Source organism: Balaenoptera musculus, chromosome 5 (assembly GCF_009873245.2).
Source record: "Balaenoptera musculus isolate JJ_BM4_2016_0621 chromosome 5, mBalMus1.pri.v3, whole genome shotgun sequence".
NCBI classification, from domain to species: domain Eukaryota; kingdom Metazoa; phylum Chordata; class Mammalia; order Artiodactyla; family Balaenopteridae; genus Balaenoptera; species Balaenoptera musculus.
In genome coordinates, this window is record NC_045789.1 from 15,775,919 (window position 1) to 15,796,061 (window position 20,143).

The window sequence follows — 20,143 nt, forward strand, 5'->3', positions numbered from 1 at the left end:
TACAATGTTGGTGACTTTATGGATTCATTTACAAATAGCAAACATTTAAAAATATTGTCTTTCTATCTAAGAACAAGATATGTCTTTCCATTTATTCAAGTCATTGTATTTTTTTTTTGGTCTCTGAGCAGATTTTTATATTCTTCTAAAATTCTACAAATTTCTTGATAGCTTTGTATCTACATTTTTTACATTGTTATTGTAAATGGTATATTTTATTCCATTATAATTTGAATCGACTGTACTTAGAAAAGTTGATGGGTTATGTATATCTTTTATCAGCCAGTTTTCTATATTCTCTTAATGTTTTTTCATTTTTTTCCTATGAAACTGCATAAGTTTTCCAGACCTACAAAATCATATTTGTCCAAATGATAGTTTTCAACTTGCTTTATAATTTTTATGTTTTTCAATTATTTGCCCTGTCTAATTGCATTGGCTAGTGTGTTAAGAACAATACCAAATAATACTAGTATCTGTGGGTATCTCTGTCTTTTTCCTAAATCTAAAGATAATCATTCTCTTGGATGCTCACTATCTTGTACAGTTTTGGATCAAAACAAAAGACAACAAAAAAGTATGTTGTGTCCCACTCCAAATATGAATACTACGCAAGTATTAGGGCTGACAAATCTTTCCTTAGCTCTAATCTATTCCCTTCTGAATTTGAAACATGCCATATATTTTCATTTATAGTTGCTTTAAGAAGTATTTTTAATCATTGGTATATGCAATAGTAATTAATTTTATGTGGAAATAGTAAAAAATATAATGCTTTATGGAGAGGAAATGTCTTTTAAAAAGAAAATAAAAATACACACACACACAAACACATACACACACACACACACACATTACCAAGATAGCATAAATCTGCTGGAGGTGCTCCATATCAGAGCAGTTTTGTCTTTATTTACAGTCTTCCTATAAAAGCTTTTTCATTAATCTAGTAAAGACAAGCCTAAGTATGTTTATGACTCTCATTTTAGTTTTGTGATTTCTTTCTTTTTCCTGTTACTATTAAAACATGTGTGTTTGAAATCTTTACAAATAAATGAGCTGAAACAAATAAAACTCAATTCATGAGATTTTGAAGACATCTGGAGGAGTTATTTAGTGAGTAATTAGACCAAGAGGTGTAATAGACCAATTCCCTGAAGGAAGAGACCATACAGTTGGATACCCCGTTATTTCTATAGTCATCAGCTTGCATGCAGTGAGCATATTGATTCACAAATTGAAAATTATGTAGAGCTGCCGCCTGATTTTCTAAAACCATTTGTGTTACATAAGTATATGTCTCGCATGCTTTTTTTTAAAAAGATGCCTCTTCTCAGGCCTCTCACAGTCTGTTCTATGTATGCTCCATCACCTAATAGCTCTTTATTATTAGAGACACTGAAAGCAGATCTCCTTCAAATGCTGGTCACTCCTTGCCCCTCATTAACCAACATTTAGATACAATATGAATTAATTACAATTGAATTTTGAAAACACGTATCCATTTTGGTACGTAGAGATATTTATGAAAGAAAATGAAGATATTTAAATGCTTTCACTTTTATCATATTTGTCACTATTTAGCTTGGACACATTGATCAATAAAGTCTTAATTTTTAAAATACATGTCAATATAAAATCACAGATCTAGAAGGGATGTAAAAGTTCAAATTGTTATTCTCCCTACTGGAGACCAAAAACTGTTAAATCACTATAGAAAGATATGTATCTTTTAAGTTTAAAATAACTCTAGGGGTTTCCAGAACTATCTTAACTTACCCATTGTGGAATAAAGATTTCCTATTAAGAAAGTTTCCTTTATAGCCAGTGTAAATCCCACCATTTATTAAGATCTACTTCATACTCTTTGCCTTTAGTATTTTACTATTAAGAATGATGTTTACAGAGCAATGAAGTCAGGAGTTTTAACAATGCCAGAAGCAAAGATACTCTGATGAAAACCCACCCAGATGGAGTCTACACTCACAACTTCTCTTTGTGGATCCCACAATATCACTATTCTCAATCACTCTTGATTTAACTTTAGCCAAGAATTAGGTAATTAGGATTCATTTTTAGATGTAAGTTAACGGTACAGAATATTTTGAATCTACAGTGTTTAAAATTGTTTAAAAATATATAAGGGGAAACTATGCATGGAAATTAACATTTGACAGTCATGTAAACATCTACAATTTATCATTAATTGAACATGTTCCTCAATCCCAGGATATTTGGACCTGACACCAGACTTGACACACAAGTGAAATTCAAGGGCATCTTTTACTAGGGTATTTATTTACCATAATTCAGTCTATTCACTCTCATTATTTATCTTCTTAAGCATGAACCATGCCTTAATTCTATGCAGTCTAACAGGAATCAAGTCAAGATTTATTCATCACATTTTACTTTGCAATACATGGAAAGAGATCACCAAATCTTAACCAAACTGAGTTAAAACTTTTTACCAAAGGATAATAATTCTATTTTCAATTTCAATAACTGAAAGAACAATATGACAACCTGGCAAAGTAGTAAGTGAATCCTAAACAGCAGTCCAAATGCAATGGAAAACTCACCAGAGGTTTCGTCCACTCTTTCATCTACTATGTGGTCCTTCTGATGAACCCATTCACTATTGCACTTGAAGTAGATCTGTGTGGCGGGGCTGGCTTTACAATACAGGTTCACAGGCTTATTCTTCACAATATAAGCTTCTTCAGGCTCAATAAGGAAATGTGGCAGAGGCTCAGGTGGATCAGATGGAAAGGTTTCTGGGAGTTCATGAAAAAAGTCGTCCTCTGGTAAAACAAGAAGAAAGTGAAAAATGTTCAAAACATTGTAGCCATTTTCCTTTCACTTGCTACTCTTTCAAAAATAATGAAACTGTTGGGTAATCATTAGTCAAATCCATTTCACCTGCCTTCATTAATCAAGGTCTACAAAAGACTTGCATGTCCTCCAAGAGCACCTCGCCTAAACAATAAGATGTTTGCCTGAGTCATTTTCCAGGAACTTGGAGTCAGCTGTGTCTACTCTGAGCTGAGCTGGTTAAAACTGGATAGGACCACTGACCCTTGAACTGGGCACCTGTGAGTGTACACTGGGTGATCTTTTGACATCAAAGAGCTGAAAACTCCACCCTCAGATCTTGCTAAGGGCCTTCATTTTTGAGTGAACAGAAGCCTATAGATGAGTTACACCTGTGTGGAACAACAATTACTGCACCTTTTTCCAATCACCTTCCCCCATGCTCCCCATGCCTTAGACCACCCTGCTTCTTTATTTTTCCTCATAAATACCCCCAAGCCCTTGCCTTTGTGGAGGTGGTTCTGAGACTTGTTCCTCATTTCCTTACTTGGCTGCCTTGTGAATAAACCCTCTCTTTCCTGCAAACCTAGGCATCTCTGCATTTTGACTTGCTGCATATTGGGCAAACAAACCTGGTTGGATAACAATAATGATTCATAAATCATCTAGTTAAGTAAATTGAGTGCCTGCTATGAACCAGGCAGTATGTTAGGTCTATTGACTGGTTGTTCAATTAAGGATTTAGATGATTATTCTCATTTTCACACCTGGCAAAACTCAACATCCGGGAGGATCACTGATCCCAGCTCTGCTATTTACTACCTGAAAACACAGGTGGTAAATAGCTGAGCTGGGATCAGAAGCCAGTTTTGTCTCCCTCAAAAACTGTGCTCTTCCCAACACAGCACTACACCTCCCACTACACCGTGGTAGCCTTGAGAGCTGACAAAAGCAAGAGGAACTTCATTAGAAAAATTTATTTGAAAAGTGTAAGGCTCGACCTTCAAGATGGCAGAAGAGTAAGACATGGAGATCACCTTCCTCCCCACAAATACATCAGAAATACATCTACATGTGGAACAACTCCTACAGAACACCTACTGAACGCTGGCAGAAGATGTCAGACCTCCCAAAAGGCAAGAAACTCCCCACTTACCTGGGTAGGGCAAAAGAAAAAAAAAAAAAAAACAGAGACAAAAGAATAGGGACGGGCCCTGCACCAGTGGGAGGGAGCTGTGAAGGAGGAAAGGTTTCCACACACTAGGAGCCCCTTCGCGGGCGGAGACTGCGTGTGGCGGAGGGGGGAGCTTCGGAGCCACGGAGGAGAGCGCAGCCACAGGGGTGCGGAGGGCAAAGCGGAGAGATTCCCGCACAGAGGATCGGTGCCGAGCAGCACTCACCAGCCCGAGAGGCTTGTCTGCTCCCCCGCCGGGGCGGGCGGGGCTGGGAGCTGAGGCTCGGGCTTCGGTCGGATCGCAGGGAGAGGACTGGGGCTGGCGGCGTGAACACAGCCTGAAGGGGTTAGTGCGCCACGGCGAGCCGGGAGGGAGTCCGGGGAAAAGTCTGCAGCTGCCGAAGAGACAAGAGACTTTTTCTTGCCTCTTTGTTTCCCGGTGCGCAAGGAGAGGGGATTCAGAGCGCCGCCTAAACGAGCTCCAGAGACAGGTGTGAGCCGCGGCTCTCAGCGCGGACCTCAGAGACGGGCATGAGACGCTAAGGCTGCTGCTGCCGCCACCAAGAAGCCTGTGTGCGAGCATAGGTCACTCTCCACACCGCCCCTCCCGGGAGCCGGTGCAGCCCGCCACGGCCAGGGTCCCGTGATCCGGGGAAAACTTCCCCGGGAGAACATATGGCGCGCCTCAGGCTGGTGCAACGTCACGGCACCTCTGATGCCGCAGGCTCGCCCCGCCTCCTCCGTACCCCTCCCTCCCCCGGCCTGAGTGAGCCAGAGCCCCCGAAGCAGCTGCTCCTTTAACCCCGTCCTGTGTGAGCGAAGAACAGACGCCCTCAGGCGACCTACACGCAGAGGCGGGTCCAAATCCAAAGCTGAACGCTGGGAGCTGTGCGAACAAAGAAGAGAAAGGGAAATCTCTCCCAGCAGCCTCAGGAGCAGCGGATTAAATCTCCACAATCAACTTGATGTACCTGCATCTGTGGAATACCTGAATAGACAACGAATCATCCCAAAATTGAGGCAGTGGACTTCGGGAGCAACGATATATATTTTTTTCCTTTTTGTCTTTTTGTGAGTGTGTATGTGTATGCTTGTTTGTGTGATTTGGTCTGTATAGCTTTGCTTTTACCATTTGTCCTAGGGTTCTACCTGTCCTTTTTTTTTTGGTTTGTTTATGGTTTTTTTTTTTAATATAGTTTTTAGCGCTTGTTACCATTGGTGGATTTGTTTTTTGGTTTCGTTGCTTTCTTCTTTCTTTCTTTTTTTGCTTTTTTAAATTATTTTTAAATTTTTTTATCTTTAATAACTTTATTTTATTTTATTTTGTTTTTTTCTTTCTTTCTTTCTTTTTTTCTGCCTTTTCTTCTGAGCCGTGTGGCTGACAGGGTCTTGGTGCTCTGGCCGGATGTCACGCCTGTGCCTCTGAGGTGGGAGAGCCAAGTTCAGGACATCAGTCCACCAGAGACCTCTTGCTTCCACGTAATATCAAATGGCGAAAGCTCTTCTAGAGATCTCCATCTCAATTCTAAGACCCAGCTCCACTCAATGACCAGAAAGCTGCAGTGCTGGACACCCTATGCCAAACAACTAGCAAGACAGGAACACAACCCCACCCATTAGCAGAGAGGCTGCCTAAAAGCATAATTAGATCACAGACACCCCAAAACACACCACCAGACGTGGTCCTACCACCAGAAAGACAAGATGCAGCCTCATCCACCAGAACACAGGCACTAGTACCCTGCACCAGGAAGCCTACAAAAGCCATTGAACCAACTATAGCCACTGGGGGCAAACACCAAAAACAACGGGAATTACGAACCTGCAGCCTGTGAAAAGGAGATCCCAAACACAGTAAGTTAAGCAAAATGAGAAGACAGAGAAACACACAGCAGATGAATGAGCAAGGTAAAAACCCACCAGACTAAACAAATGAAGAGGAAATAGGCAGTCTATCTGAAAAAGAATTCAGAGGAGTGATAGTAAAGATGATCAAAATCTTGGAAATAGAATGGAGAAAATACAAGAAACGTTTAACAAGGACCTAGAAGAACTAAAGAGCGAACAAACAATGATGAACAACACAATAAATGAAATTAAAAATTCTCTAGAAGGAAACAATAGCAGAATAACTGAGGCAGAAGAACAGATAAGTGACCTGTTAGATAAAATAGTGGAAATGACTACTGAAGAGCAGAATAAAGAAAAAGGAATATAAAGAATTGAGGACAGTTTCAGAGACCTCTGGGACAACATTAAATGCACCAACAGTTGAATTATAGGGGTCCCAAAAGAAGAAGACAAAAAGAAAGGGACTGACAAAATATTTAAAGAGATCATAGTTGAAAACTTCCCTAATATGGGAAAGGAAATAGTGAGTCAAGTCCAGGAAGCACAGAGAGTCCCATACAGGATAAATCCAAGGTGAAACATGCCAAGACACTTATTAATCAAACTATCAAAAATTAAATACACAGAAAAAATATTAAAAGCAGCAAGGGAAAAACAACAAATGACATACAAGGGAATCCCCATAAGGTTAACAGCTGATCTTTCAGCAGAAACTCTTCGAGCCAGAAGGGAGTGGCACGACATATTTAAAGTGATGAAAGGGAAAAACCTAAAACCAAGATTACTCTACACAGCAAGGATCTCAATCAGATTCGACAGAGAAATTAAAACCTTTAGAGACAAGCAAAAGCTAGGAAAATTAAGCACCACCAAACCACCTTTACAACAAATGCTAAAGTAACTTCTCTAGGCAGGAAACACAAGAGAAAGAAAAGACCTACCATAATAAACCCAAAACAATTAAGAAAATGGTCATAGGAATATATATATAGATAATTACCTTAAATGTAAATGGATTAAATGCTCCAACCAAAAGACATAGACTGGCTGAATGGATAGAAAAACAAGACCCGTATATACGCTGTTACAAGAGACCCACTTCAGACCTAGGCACACATACAGACGGAAAGTGAGGGGATAGAAAAAGTTATTCCATGCAAATGGAAATTAAAAGAACGCTGGAGTAGCAATTCTCATTTCATACAAAATAGACTTTAAAATAAAGACTATTATAAGAGACAAAGAAGGACACTATATAATGATCAAGGGATCAATTCAAGAAGAAGATATAACAAGTGTAAATATTTAGGCACCCAACATAGAAGCACCGCAATACATAAGGCAAATGCTACTAACAGCCATAAAAGGGGAAATTGACAGTAACACAATCATAGTAGGGGACTTTAACACCCCACTTTCATCACTGGACAGATCATCCAAAATGAAAAGAAATAAGGAAACACAAGCTTTAAATGACACATTAAACAAGATGGACTTAATTGATATTTATAGGACATTCCATCCAAAAATAACAGAATACACTTTCTTCTCAAGTGTTCATGGAATGTTCTCCAGGATAGACCATATCTTGGGTCACAAATCAAGCCTTGGTAAATTTAAGAAAATTGAAATCATATCACGTATCTTTTCTGACCACAATGCTATGAGACTAGATATCAATTACAGGAAAAAACCTGCAAAAAATACAAACACATGGAGGTTAAACAATACACTACTTAATAACCAAGAGATCACTGAAGAAATCAAAGAGGAAATCAAAAAATACCTAGAAACAAATGACAATGAAAACAAGATGACCCAAAACCTATGGGATGCAACAAAAGCAGTTCTAAGGGGGATGTTTATAGCAATACAATCCTACCTCAAGAAAAAAGAAACACCTCAAATAAACAACCTAACCTTACACCTAAAGCAATTAGAGAAAGAAGAACCAAAAAACCCCAGCGTTAGCAGAAGGAAAGAAATCATGAAGATCAGATAAGAAATAAATGAAAAAGAACTGAAGGAAACAGCAGCAAAGATCAATAAAACTAAAAGCTGGTTCTTTGAGAAGATAAACAAAATTGATAAACCATTAGCCAGACTCATCAAGAAAAAAAGGGAGAAAACTCAAATCAATAGAATTAGAAATGAAAAAGGAGAAGTAACAACTGATACTGCAAAAATACAAAGGATCATAAGAGATTACTACAAGCAACTATAGGCCAATAAAATGGACAACCTGGAAGAAATGGACAAATTCTTAGAAAAGCACAACCTTCCAAGACTGAACCAGGAAGAAATAGAAAATATAAACAGACCAATCACAAGCACTGAAATTGAGACCGATGGCTTCACAGGCGAATTCTATCAAACATTTAGAGAAGAGCTAATACCTATACTTCTCAAACTCTTCCAAAATATAGCAGAGGGAGGAACACTCCCAAACTCATTCTATGAGGCCACCATCACCCTGTTACCAAAACCAGACAAAGATGTCACAAAGAAAGCAAACTACAGACCAATATCACTGATGAACATAGATGCAAATATCCTCAACAAAGTACTAGCATTCAGAATCCGACAGCACATTAAAAGGATCATACACCATGATCAAGTGGGGTTTATCCCAGGAATGCAAGGATTCTTCAGTATACGCAAATCAATCAATGTGATACACCGTATTAACAAATTGAAGGAGAAAAACCATATGATCATCTCAATAGATACAGAGAAAGCTTTCGACAAAATTCAACATCCATTTATGATAAAAACCCTCCAGAAAGTAGGCATAGAGGGAACTTACCTCAACATAATAAAGGCCATATATGACAAACCCACAGCCAACATCGCTCTCAATGGTGAAAAACTGAAACCATTTTCACTAAGATCAGGAACAAGACAAGGTTGCCCACTCTCACCACTATTATTCACCATAGTTTTGGAAGTTTTAGCCCCAGCAATCAGAGAAGAAAAAGAAATAAAAGGAACACAAACTGGAAAAAAAAAGTAAAGCTGTCACTTTTTTCAGATGACATGATACTATACATAGAGAATTGTAACGATGCTACCAGAAAACTACTAGAGCTAATCCATGAATTTGGTAAAGTAGCAGGATAAAAAATTAATGCACAGAAATCCCTTGCATTCCTATACACTAATGATGAAAAATCTGAAAGAGAAATTAAGGAAACACTCCCACTTACCATTGCAACAAACAGAATAAAATACCTAGGAATAAACCTACCTAAGGAGACAAAAGACTTGTATGCAGAAAACTATAAGACACTGATGAAAGAAATTAAAGATGATACAAACAGATGGAGAGATATACCATGTTCTTAGACTGGAAAAATCAACATTGTGAAAATGACTATACTACCCAAAGCAATCTACAGATTCAATGAAATCCTTATCAAACTACCAATGACATGTTTTACAGAACTAGAACAAAAAATTTCACAATTTGTATGGAAACACAAAAGACCCTGAATAGCCAAAGCATTCTTGAGAAAGAAAAACGGAGCTGGAGGAATCAGGCTCCCTGACTTGACTATACTACAAAGCTACAGTAATCGAGACAGTATGGTACTGGCACAAAAACAGACATATTGCTCAATGGAACAGGATAGAAAGCCCAGAGATAAACCCACGCACATATGGTAAACTTATTTTTGATAAAGGAGGCAAGAATATGAAATGGAGAAAAGACAGCCGCTTCAATAAGTGGTGGTGGGAAAACTGTACAGCTACAAGTAAAAGAATGAAATTAGAACACTCCCTAACACCATACACAAAAATAAGCCCAAAATGGATTAAAGACCTAAATGTAAGGCATGATACTATAAAACTCTTAGTGGAAAACATAGGCAGAACACTCTATGACACAAATCACAGCAAGAATCCTTTTTGACCCACCTCCTAGAGAAATGGAAATAAAACCAAAAATAAACAAATGGGACCTAATGAAACTTAAAAGCTTTTGCACAGCAAAGGAAACCAGAAACAAGGCAAAAAGACAACCCTCAGAATGGGAGAAAATATTTGCAAATGAAGCAACTGACAAAGGATTAATCTCCAAAATTTATAAGCAGCTCATGCAGCTCAATATCAAAAAAACAAACAACCCAGTCCAAAAATGGGCAGAAGGCCTAAATAGACATGTCTCCAAAGAAGATATACAGATTGCCAACAAACATGTGAAAGAATGTTCAACATCACTAATCATTAGAGAAATGCTAATCAAAACTACAATAAAGTATCACCTCACACCAGTCAGAATGGCCATCATCAAAACATCTACAAACAATAAATGCTGGAAAGGGTGTGGAGAAAAGGGAACCCTCTTGCACTATTGGTGGGAATGTAAATTGATACAGCCACTATGGAGAACAGTATGGAACTTCCTTAAAAAAGTAAAAACAGAACTACCATATGACCCAACATTCCCAGTACTGGGCATATACCCTGAGAAAACCATAATTCAAAAAGATTCATGTACCGCAATGTTCATTGCAGCTCTATTTACAATAGCCAGGGCATGGAAGCAACCTAAGTGTCCATCAACAGATGAATGGATAAGAAGATGTGGCACATATATACAATGGAATATTACTCAGCCAAAAAAAACCAAAATTGAGCTATTTGTTGTGAGGTGGATGGACCTAGAGTCTGTCATACAGAGTGAAGTAAGTCAGAAAGAGAAAAACAAATACCATATGCTAACACATATATATGGAATCTAAAAAAAAACAAATAATAATAAAAAAAATGGTTATGAAGAACCTAGGGGCAGGACAGGAATAAAGACACAGACGTAGAGAATGGACTTGAGGACATGGGCGCTGGGGGAAGGGTAAGCTGGGACGAAGTGAGAGAGCGGCATGGACATATATACACTACCAAATGGAAGATAGATAGCTAGTGGGAAGCAGCTGCATAGCACAGGGAGATCAGCTTGGTGCTTTGTGACCACCTAGAGGGTTGGGATAAGGAGGGTGGGAGGGAGACGCAAGAGGGAGGAGATATGGGGATATATGTATATGTATAGCTGATTCACTTTGTTATAAAGCAGAAACTAACACACCATTGTAAAGCAATTACACTCTAATAAAGATGTTAAAAAAAAAAGAAAAGAAAAGTATAAGGCTCTTAGGTAAATCTTGAATCCTATGCAAGGAGCTGAGAAGAAATACAGAAATATGAATTAAAAATCTTTAAGCTCAGATTCAAATCTGTCGTTATTTTCAAAATATGCCACTTCATGGTATATTCATTCATTCAACCAAACATATTTATTAAGCTCGGAATTATTCTCAACACTGGAAATATAGATGACAGCATCAAGTCAACCAATATTAGTTCCACAGTAGAGCCTAGAGTCTAGAAATGCTGTTTAGTCTTATTTGGAAACTATATCTCAAATTCCATATGTGTTATATGACTAGTCGCACCTATTCTCATTAGAATATTAATAATATTAGAGTAATAACATGAAGAACAAAAGTCTCATTTTTTATAGCACTGAAATTTATTAAACATATTTCTCCCACCCTGCTGTCCCAACACCACAGAATAAACAAAATCCCAAAACCATCAGAGATATTTGCCCACTTTGAGGTATGTTTTCCTTTAAGTTGGGTTCTGCATGATTCCAAATAAAAAACAGAAAATAATAAAAGTGCCTTTAAAAACCCTATTATTATATTTCACAAAAGTCAAAGGAATCTAATACACTATACTTAAGTTAGGCCTGATACTTTTCTTCCTATGAGGTATAGTGGAGAACAAAACTACTATTAATTCCCTAAGTTGATTAAGCACCCTGGGCTAATATATAAGGTCAAAACTCTGAGGCCAAAATTAAAAGTTTTTACAAGTTCTTTAAAAGCACATAGATTCAGCAGCAAATGCAGTTTATGGTGTTGGTAGTTGAAAACTGGTTGCTAAGATGTTATCTTGGAACTCAGTGCATCGCTCATTCAGTTGTTGCCCTGCTTGGAGAGATGGCCATTGGTAAAGGGGACATTTGCTCACGAAGAATCCTGGCCTGGGACCTTTTTCATCTAGGTCACATGACAGCTGTCAAACAGTAATGACATCTGGTCTCTACCAATCTGTTTTGCAGTCAAAACTGGCTTCACTTGCATCACTGACAAAACTAACTTTCAAAACTGCTCCACAATTATAAATTACTGACCCTACAGTGTAAATGATGTTTCCTGTCTCTAACTTGCTTTCTCACTTTACTTCCTTAATTTACTTTCTTCTGGCAAGGCATCATTTCTGGTTTTTCAATTGTTGAACATCAAGGACCCAAATTATCAGCTTACTAAAGGATAACCTCATTTCCATCAATTTCAGCTTCTTTAGTCAATATGCAAAAACACTCAAGACTGCTTAAATAAACATAGTTCAGAAAGGCGAAGGAATGGTGAACTGAGGTATTGACAGATCCATCAGGGTGAAGCTGATGTCTTGAAGGTCTTATTCCATTTTTCCTTGTTTTTCTCTTCCAAAGCACTTACTGTTATATGTAACGACGGACAGTGCTGATAATCAATAAAGTGCCACAAAATATCAGACTCAAATCCTGTAAAATGTTACTGTTGTTTTTAATTTTTATTACTCATGAAGGCAGAGGGTCAACTTGATTTTTTTTTTTACTATTGGTGTATATTTATACATACAACCACATGTATGTATTTCATAACAATATGTTTATTCAGGTATGTAAAATATAAAAAGTCTTTCTTTCAGTCATTGTTTTAGAAGGTGAGATTTGTTCCTTTAGAAGGAAGGATGATTGTAAGACACATTGTTCCTTTAGCAGGAAAGATGATTGTATACCACCTTACCTTATTCAGTAATGTAGCAAAAGTACTTATATATTCACATCCTATAGAAAGATAGAGAAGCACTAAAAACTGATTACCCTGCCAGGCCAATGCATATATCTCTTCATCCTTCACTTCATCCCTGACTTCAGGGAAGTTCAAATGTGGATAAAATGATATGAACTGCTTTCAAAAAAAATTCTTCTGCTTATTTTATTGTAAACTATTGGGAAGACTAACGGACGTTCAGAAAAAGTCACACATGTGTTTTCAAGTCAAACAGCGTTCTGTTAAGTGCTGGGGAAAAAAAACCAGTAATGATCTGATATATTTAGAAAATGTATAGACAAACTAATTTTGCATTTCCTTAATTTGGAATTTTCAAACAAGAGGATCACTCCAAGGAAAGAGAAGTAATTCTATGTCTTGGTTTGAGGCTTCATAAAGTATTGATTTTTCAAGGTATTTGTTAAATGACACTTAATATGTAACTTATTAAGAAATGATTTCTATCATTTGGAATGTTTTCATCATGTCATAAGTCCAGTGTTTCATTAATATATCATCCTAGTCTCTGTATGAACCCCATCTCTTAAATTTGATCTACAGAGATGCCTTAACCAGCCACAGGATATTAGTTTATTAATATTTCTTGTAATACATATACAGTATATTTAAGTCTATGCCCTAGATTAATTCACATCAGGCAATATGGTACATCACTTCTAGTACTCAAGTCAGATGTAAGAATGAAATTTATACAGATAATTTTCAAGACCCTGAGTCAGTAAAATATACATAGTGAAACAGACATGACAAAATGCGAATGAACTGATTACCAGTGGGCTCACAGGCTGTTGTGAAATTCTTCCCTTCTTCATTTGCAACAGATGGCCTGGGTACTATGCTCAACCATGGAAACTGGCCCAGATAACAACTCCTCCACCATCAGGTTAAGCATGCTAAGAGAATACTTTCTTTGCTCTGGACAAAAAAATGGTAAGTGTCAGCATTAATCTCCAGATATAGTGGTATTTCATAAATTTCCTTTTTTGAAACTTCATCTTCTATTTTTTTCTGGAGTAATTTAAAAAAATCAAACAAACAAATCAATTCTCTTCAACCAAAATCTATAAAGGAAAATGGCTGAGTATTTAAGTCTCCAGTATGGTTACATCTACATATATTTAACAAGGAAAAAGTGATCATCTCCGAGGATGTATATTTACATACATAAATATACATAAGGAAACATACATAAGGAAAAAATTATTATCTGCAAATGATCACCTACAAATGAACATTCAGCTGTTCTGCACTATAAATTTGCCTCTCACATATGGAGAAATCTACTTTTCAGTTTTGGAAACCAGAGTTATACAACTATTCCTGATTTTCAAAAGCCAGAAATACATAACAAATGCTTAATGCTAGTATGAAAGTTCTTTGAAGACAGGGACTACTGAGTTTTCATTTTTATTTTCCATAAGTCTAGTATAGTGTCAGGCACTTATAGGAGATCAATAAAATGCTTACACTAATGGTAACTTTGATCATGCTTAACAGATCCACAAGATATTTTAGAGTTTATAGTGTTTCAAATTCATTTACAAATATAGGGCATCATAACAATAGTAATAGCTACAAACTAGACTGGCTATGAAATTTGTGTGGCCCAGTGCAGAATGACAATTTGGGGATCCCTGTATAAAAATGTATTAAGAATTCTGAGATGGTGACGATGGCGGTGTGGGAAGACACTGGGTTAGCATCTCCCCACAACTAGGGTGCCTGCCAGCCACTGGTGGGGTACCCTGATGCCCAAGGAGATGGGAAGAACCCCCAAGTGAACCGGTAGGACGTGGGGGGACTAAGGGGGGAGGAGAATTGGAGGGCAGACAGGATCGGCGCCCCTGAGGGCGGGGAGATGAGGAGAGGCAGGTGGGAGGGACGCTCTGGGAAGAGCGGGAGAAGAGCAGAGGGCGATTGCCTGGCCCACTGGGACTGAGCAGCCTGCTGAGCTCTCAGTCAGTCTTCTGCCCTCCAAAGCCCCATCCCAGCTATGTCGGTCCTGCGGGGCATAGAAGGGAGGCTGGAGAGATCAGGAGAGGCAGGCGGAAGGGGCCCTCCAGGATGGAAGGAGCAGGAGAGGAGGGCGTTTGCCCTGCCCACTCGGGCCTGGGGAGCCTGCTGGGCTCCCAGGTGAGGTCCCCCACCCTCTGAGACAAGGGGTGGGGGGCACGCCTGGGCCCCTGCTGTTTCTTGAGCCTAAGCCCCACCCCCCACAGCCCCCCAGGGCCTTTTCCAGCCCTGTGGGTCCTGAGCATTGGCCCCGCCCACCACCCAAACCTCACCCTGCCTTAGGCCCCGCCCTCCACAGTCAAAGCCTTTCCCCCCCTTTCTTTTTCCTTTCTTTTTTTATTTTTCTTTTCCCTCCTCCTCTGTTTTTACTATTGTGGTACTGCTGTACCCTCCAGTTGTTGATTTATCTATATTTTTATTTTTATGTTCTTTCTAACGTATCTGTTAGTTTCCAAGTCTAATTTTATTATTTACTTTGTTATTGTTCTTTTTTCTTTTTTTTTTGCCATGCCACACGGCTTGTAGGATGTTGCTTCACAAGCTGGGGGTCGGGCTGAAGCTCCTGCAGTGGGAGCTCTGAGTCCACACCACTGGACTAACAGAGAACCTCAGACCCCAGGGAATATTCATCAGAGTGAGGTGTCACGGAGGTCCTCATCTCAGCACCAAGACCCAGCTCTACCCAACAGCCTACAAACTGCACTGAGGGAAGCCTCAGGCCAAACAACCAGTAACCAGTAAGACAGGAACATAGTCCCACTCATTAAAAAAAAAAATGAGATGGCAAAAAAATATGTCACAGATGAAGGAGCAAGGTAAGAACCTACAAGACCAAATAAATGAAGAGGAAATAGGCAATCTGCCTGAAAAAGAATTCAGAGTAATGAGAGTAAAGATGATCCAGAATCTCAGAAATAGAATGGAGGCACAGATTGAGAAAATACAAGTAATGTTTAACAAAGATCTAGAAGAACTAAAGAACAAACAAACAGAGGTGAACAACACAATAAATGAAAAGAAAAATACACTAAAAGGAATCAATACCAGAATAACTGAGGCAGAAGAACAAATAAGTGAACTGGAAGACAAAATGGTGTAAATAACTGCCAAGGATCAGAATAAAGAAAAAAGAATGAAAAGAGTTCAAGTCACTCTCAGAAACCTCTAGGACAACACTAAACGGACCAACATTTGAATTATATGGGTCCCAAGAAGAAGAAGAGAAAAAGAAACGGTCTGAGAAAATATTTCAAGAGATTATAGTGCAAAACTTCGTTAACATGGGAAAGGAAATAGTCACCTAAGTCCAGGAAGCGCAGAGTCCCAGGCAGGATAAATCCTAGGAGAAACACACCAAGACACATATTAATCAAACTAAAAAAATTAAAATCAAAGAAAAAATATTAAGAGCAGAAAGGGAAAAACAAAGAATAACATACAAAGGAATCCCCATAATGTTATCAGCTGATTTTTCAGCAGAAACTCTGCAGGCCAGAAGGGAGTGGCAGGATACACTTAAAGTGATGAAAAAGAAAAACCTACAACCAAGATTACTCCACCAGGCAAGGATCTCATTCAGATTTGAGGGAGAAATCAAAAGCTTTTCAGGCAAGCAAAAGCTAAGAGAATTCAGCACCACCAAACCAACTCTACAACAAATGCTCAATAAAATTCTCTAGGCTGGAAATACAAGACAAGAAAAAGACCCGCAGAAACAAAAACAAAACAATTAAGAAAATGGTAATAGGAAAATACATATCAATAATAACCTTGAATGTAAATGGATTAAATGCCCCAACCAAAAGACACAGACTGGCTGTATGGATACAAAAACAAGACCCATATATATGCTGTCTACAAGAGACCCACTTCAGACCTTGGGACACATACAGACTGAAAGTGAAGGGACGGAAAAAGATATTCCATTCAAATGGAAATCAAAAGAAAGCTGGAGTAGCAATACTCGTATCAGATAAAAAAGACTTTAAAATAAAGACTGTTAGAAGAGATAAGGAGGGACACTACATAATGATCAAAGGATCATTCCAAGAAGATATAACAATTATAAATGTTTATGCATCCAACATAGGAGCACCTCAATACATAAGGCAAATGCTAACAACCATGAAAGGGGAAATTGGCAGTAACACAATAATAGTAAGAGACTTTAACACGCCACTTACACCAATGGACAGATCCTCCAAACAGAAAATAAATAAGAAAACACAAGCTATAAATGACACAACAGACCAGATAGATTTAATTGACATTTATAGAACATTCCACCTGAAAGTGGCAGAATACACTTTCTTCTCAAGTGCCCATGGAACATTCTCCAGAAGAGATCACATCTTGGGTCACAAGTCAAGCCACGGAAAATTTAAGAAAATTGAAATTGTATCAAGCATCTTTTCTGACCACAACGCTATGAGATTGGAAATCAATTACAGGGAAAAAAAATGTAAAAAACACAAACACATGGAGGCTAAACAGTGCAATACTAAATAACCAAGAGATCACTGAAGAAATCAAAGAAGAAATAAAAAATACATAGAAACAAATGACAATGAAAACACGATGACCCAAAACCTACGGTACGCAACAAAAGCAGTTCTAAGAGGGAAGTTTATAGCAATTCAATCTCACCTCAAGAAACAAAAAAATCTCAAATAAACAATCTAACCCTACACTTAAAACAACTAGAGAAAGAAGAGCAAAGAAAACTTAAAGTCAGTAGAAGGAAAGAAATCATGAAGATCAGAGCAGAAATAAATGAAATAGAAATAAAGAAAACAATAGCAAAGATTAATAAAACTAAAAGCTGGTTCTCTGAGAAGATAAACAAAATTGATAAACTCTTAGCCAGACTCATCAAGAAAAAAAGGGACAGTATGCAAATCAATAAAATTAGAAATGAAAAAGGAGAAATCACAACTGACAGTATAGAAATACAAAAGGTTATCAGAGACTACTACAAACAACTATATGGCAATAAAATGGACAACCACAAAGAAATGGCCAAATTCTTGGAAAGGTACAATTTTCCAAGACTGAACCAAGAAGAATTAGAAAATATAAACAGACTTATCACAAGTAATGAAATTGAAACCATAATTAAAAATCTTCCAACAAACAAAAAGCCCAGGACCAGATGGCTTCACAGGTGAATTCTATCAAACATTTAGAGAAGAGCTAACACCCATCCTTCTCAAACTCTTCCAAAAAATTGCAGAGAAAGGAACACACCCAAACTCATTCTATGAGGCCACCATCACCCTGATACCAAAACCAGACAAAGATACTACAAAAAAAGAAAATTACAGACCAATATCACTGATGAATATAGATGCAAAAATACTCAACAATATACTAGCAACAGAATCCAACAGCACATTAAAAGGATCTTACACCATGATCAAGTGGGATTTATCCCAGGGATGCAAGGATTCTTCAATATACGCAAATCAATCAATGTGATACACCATATTAACAAATTAAAGAATAAAAACCATAGGATCATCTCAATAGATGCAGAAAAAGCTTTTGACAAAATTCAACACCGATTTATGATAAAAACTCTCCAGAAAGTGGACATAGAGGGAAGCTACCTCAACATAATAAAGGCCATATATGACAAACCCACAGCAAACATCATTCTCAATGGTGAAAAACTGAAAGCATTTCCTCTAAGATCAGGAACAAGACAATGATGTCCACTCTCACCACTCTTATTCAACATAGTTTTGGAAGTCCTAGCCATGGCAATCAGAGAAGAAAAAGAAATAAAAGAAATCCAAATTGGAAAAGTAGAAGTAAAACTGTCACTCTTTGCAGATGACATGATACTATGCATAGATAATCCTAAAGATGTCACCAGAGAACTACTAGAGTTAATCAATGAATCTGGTAAAGTTGCAGGATAAAAAATTAATGCACAGAAATCTCTTGCATTCCTATACACTAACAACGAAAGATCAGAAAGAGAAATCAAGGAAACAATCCCACTCACCATGGCAACAAAAACAATAAAATACCTAGGAATAAACCTACCTAAGGAGGTAAAAGACTTGTACTCAGAAAACTATAAGACACTGATGAAAGAAATCAAAGGTGACACAAACAGATGGAGAGATATACCATGTTCTTGGATTGGAAGAATGAATATTGTGAAAATGATTATATGACCCAAAGCAATCTACAGCTTCAATGCAATTCCTATCAAACTACCGATGGCATTCTTCACAGAATTAGAACAAAAGGTTTTACAATTTGTATGGAAACACAAATGACCCCAAATAGCCAAAGCAATCTTGACAAAGAAAAACGGAGTTGGAAGAATCAGCTCCCCATCTTCAAACTATACCACAAAGCTACAGTAATCAAGACAGTATGGTACTGACACAAAAACAGAAATATAGATCAATGGAACAGAATAGAAAGCCCCGAGATAAACCCACGCACATATAGGTGCCTAATTTATGACAAAGGAGGCAAGAACAAAATACAATGCAGAAAAAACAGCCTCTTCAATAAGTGGTGCTGAAAACTGGATAGCTGTATGTAAAAGAATGACATTAGAACACTCCTTAACACCATACACAAAAATAAACTCCAAATGGATTAAAGACTTAAGTGAAAGACCAGAAACTATAAAACTCTTAGAGGAAAGCGTAGGAAAAACACTCTTTGACATAAATCTCAGCAAGATCTTTTTTGACCCACCTCCTAGAGTAATGGAAATAAAAACAAAAGTTAAAAAATGGGACTTAATTAAACTTAAAAGCTTTTGCACAGCAAAGGAAACCATAAACAAGGCAAAGAGACAACCCTCAGAATGGGAGAAAATATTTGCAAATGAAACAACAGACAAAGGATTAATCTCTAAAATATACAAACAGCTCATGGAGCTCAAAATCAAAAAAACAAACAATCCACTTAAAAAATTGGCAGAAGACCTAAATAGACATTTCACCAAGGAAGAAATACAGATGGCCAAGAGGCATATGAAAAGATGCTCAACATCACTAATTATCAGAGAAATGCAAATCAAAACTACAATGAGGTATCACCTCACACTGGTCAGAATGGCCATTATCAAAAAATCTAGAAATAATAAATGCTGGAAAGGGTGTGGAGAAAAGGGAACCCTCTTGCACTGTTGGTGGGAATGTAAATTGATACAGTCACTATGGAGAACAGTAAGGAGGTTCCTTAAAAAACTAAAAAGAGAATTACCATAGGACCCAGCAATCCCACTACTGGGCATATACCCTGAGAAAACCAGAATTCAAAAAGAGTCATGTACCACAATGTTCATTGCAGCTCTATTTACAATAGCCAGGACATGGAAGCAACCTAAGTGTCCATCGACAGATGAATGGATAAA

At 37.8% G+C, this 20,143-nt stretch overlaps 1 protein-coding gene across 3 annotated transcripts in view; it reads right to left on the reverse strand.

The window, feature by feature from the left end:
• The window catches only part of UNC5C (unc-5 netrin receptor C), a 393,937-nt gene that overhangs the window by 154,973 nt on the left and 218,821 nt on the right, over positions 1-20,143 (reverse strand). For all 3 annotated transcript variants that reach the window (XM_036853626.1, XM_036853625.1, XM_036853624.1), the window contains exon 2: positions 2,583-2,804. In XM_036853626.1, the coding sequence (XP_036709521.1) occupies positions 2,583-2,804 (222 nt within the window). The remainder of the gene's footprint in view (positions 1-2,582; positions 2,805-20,143) is intronic.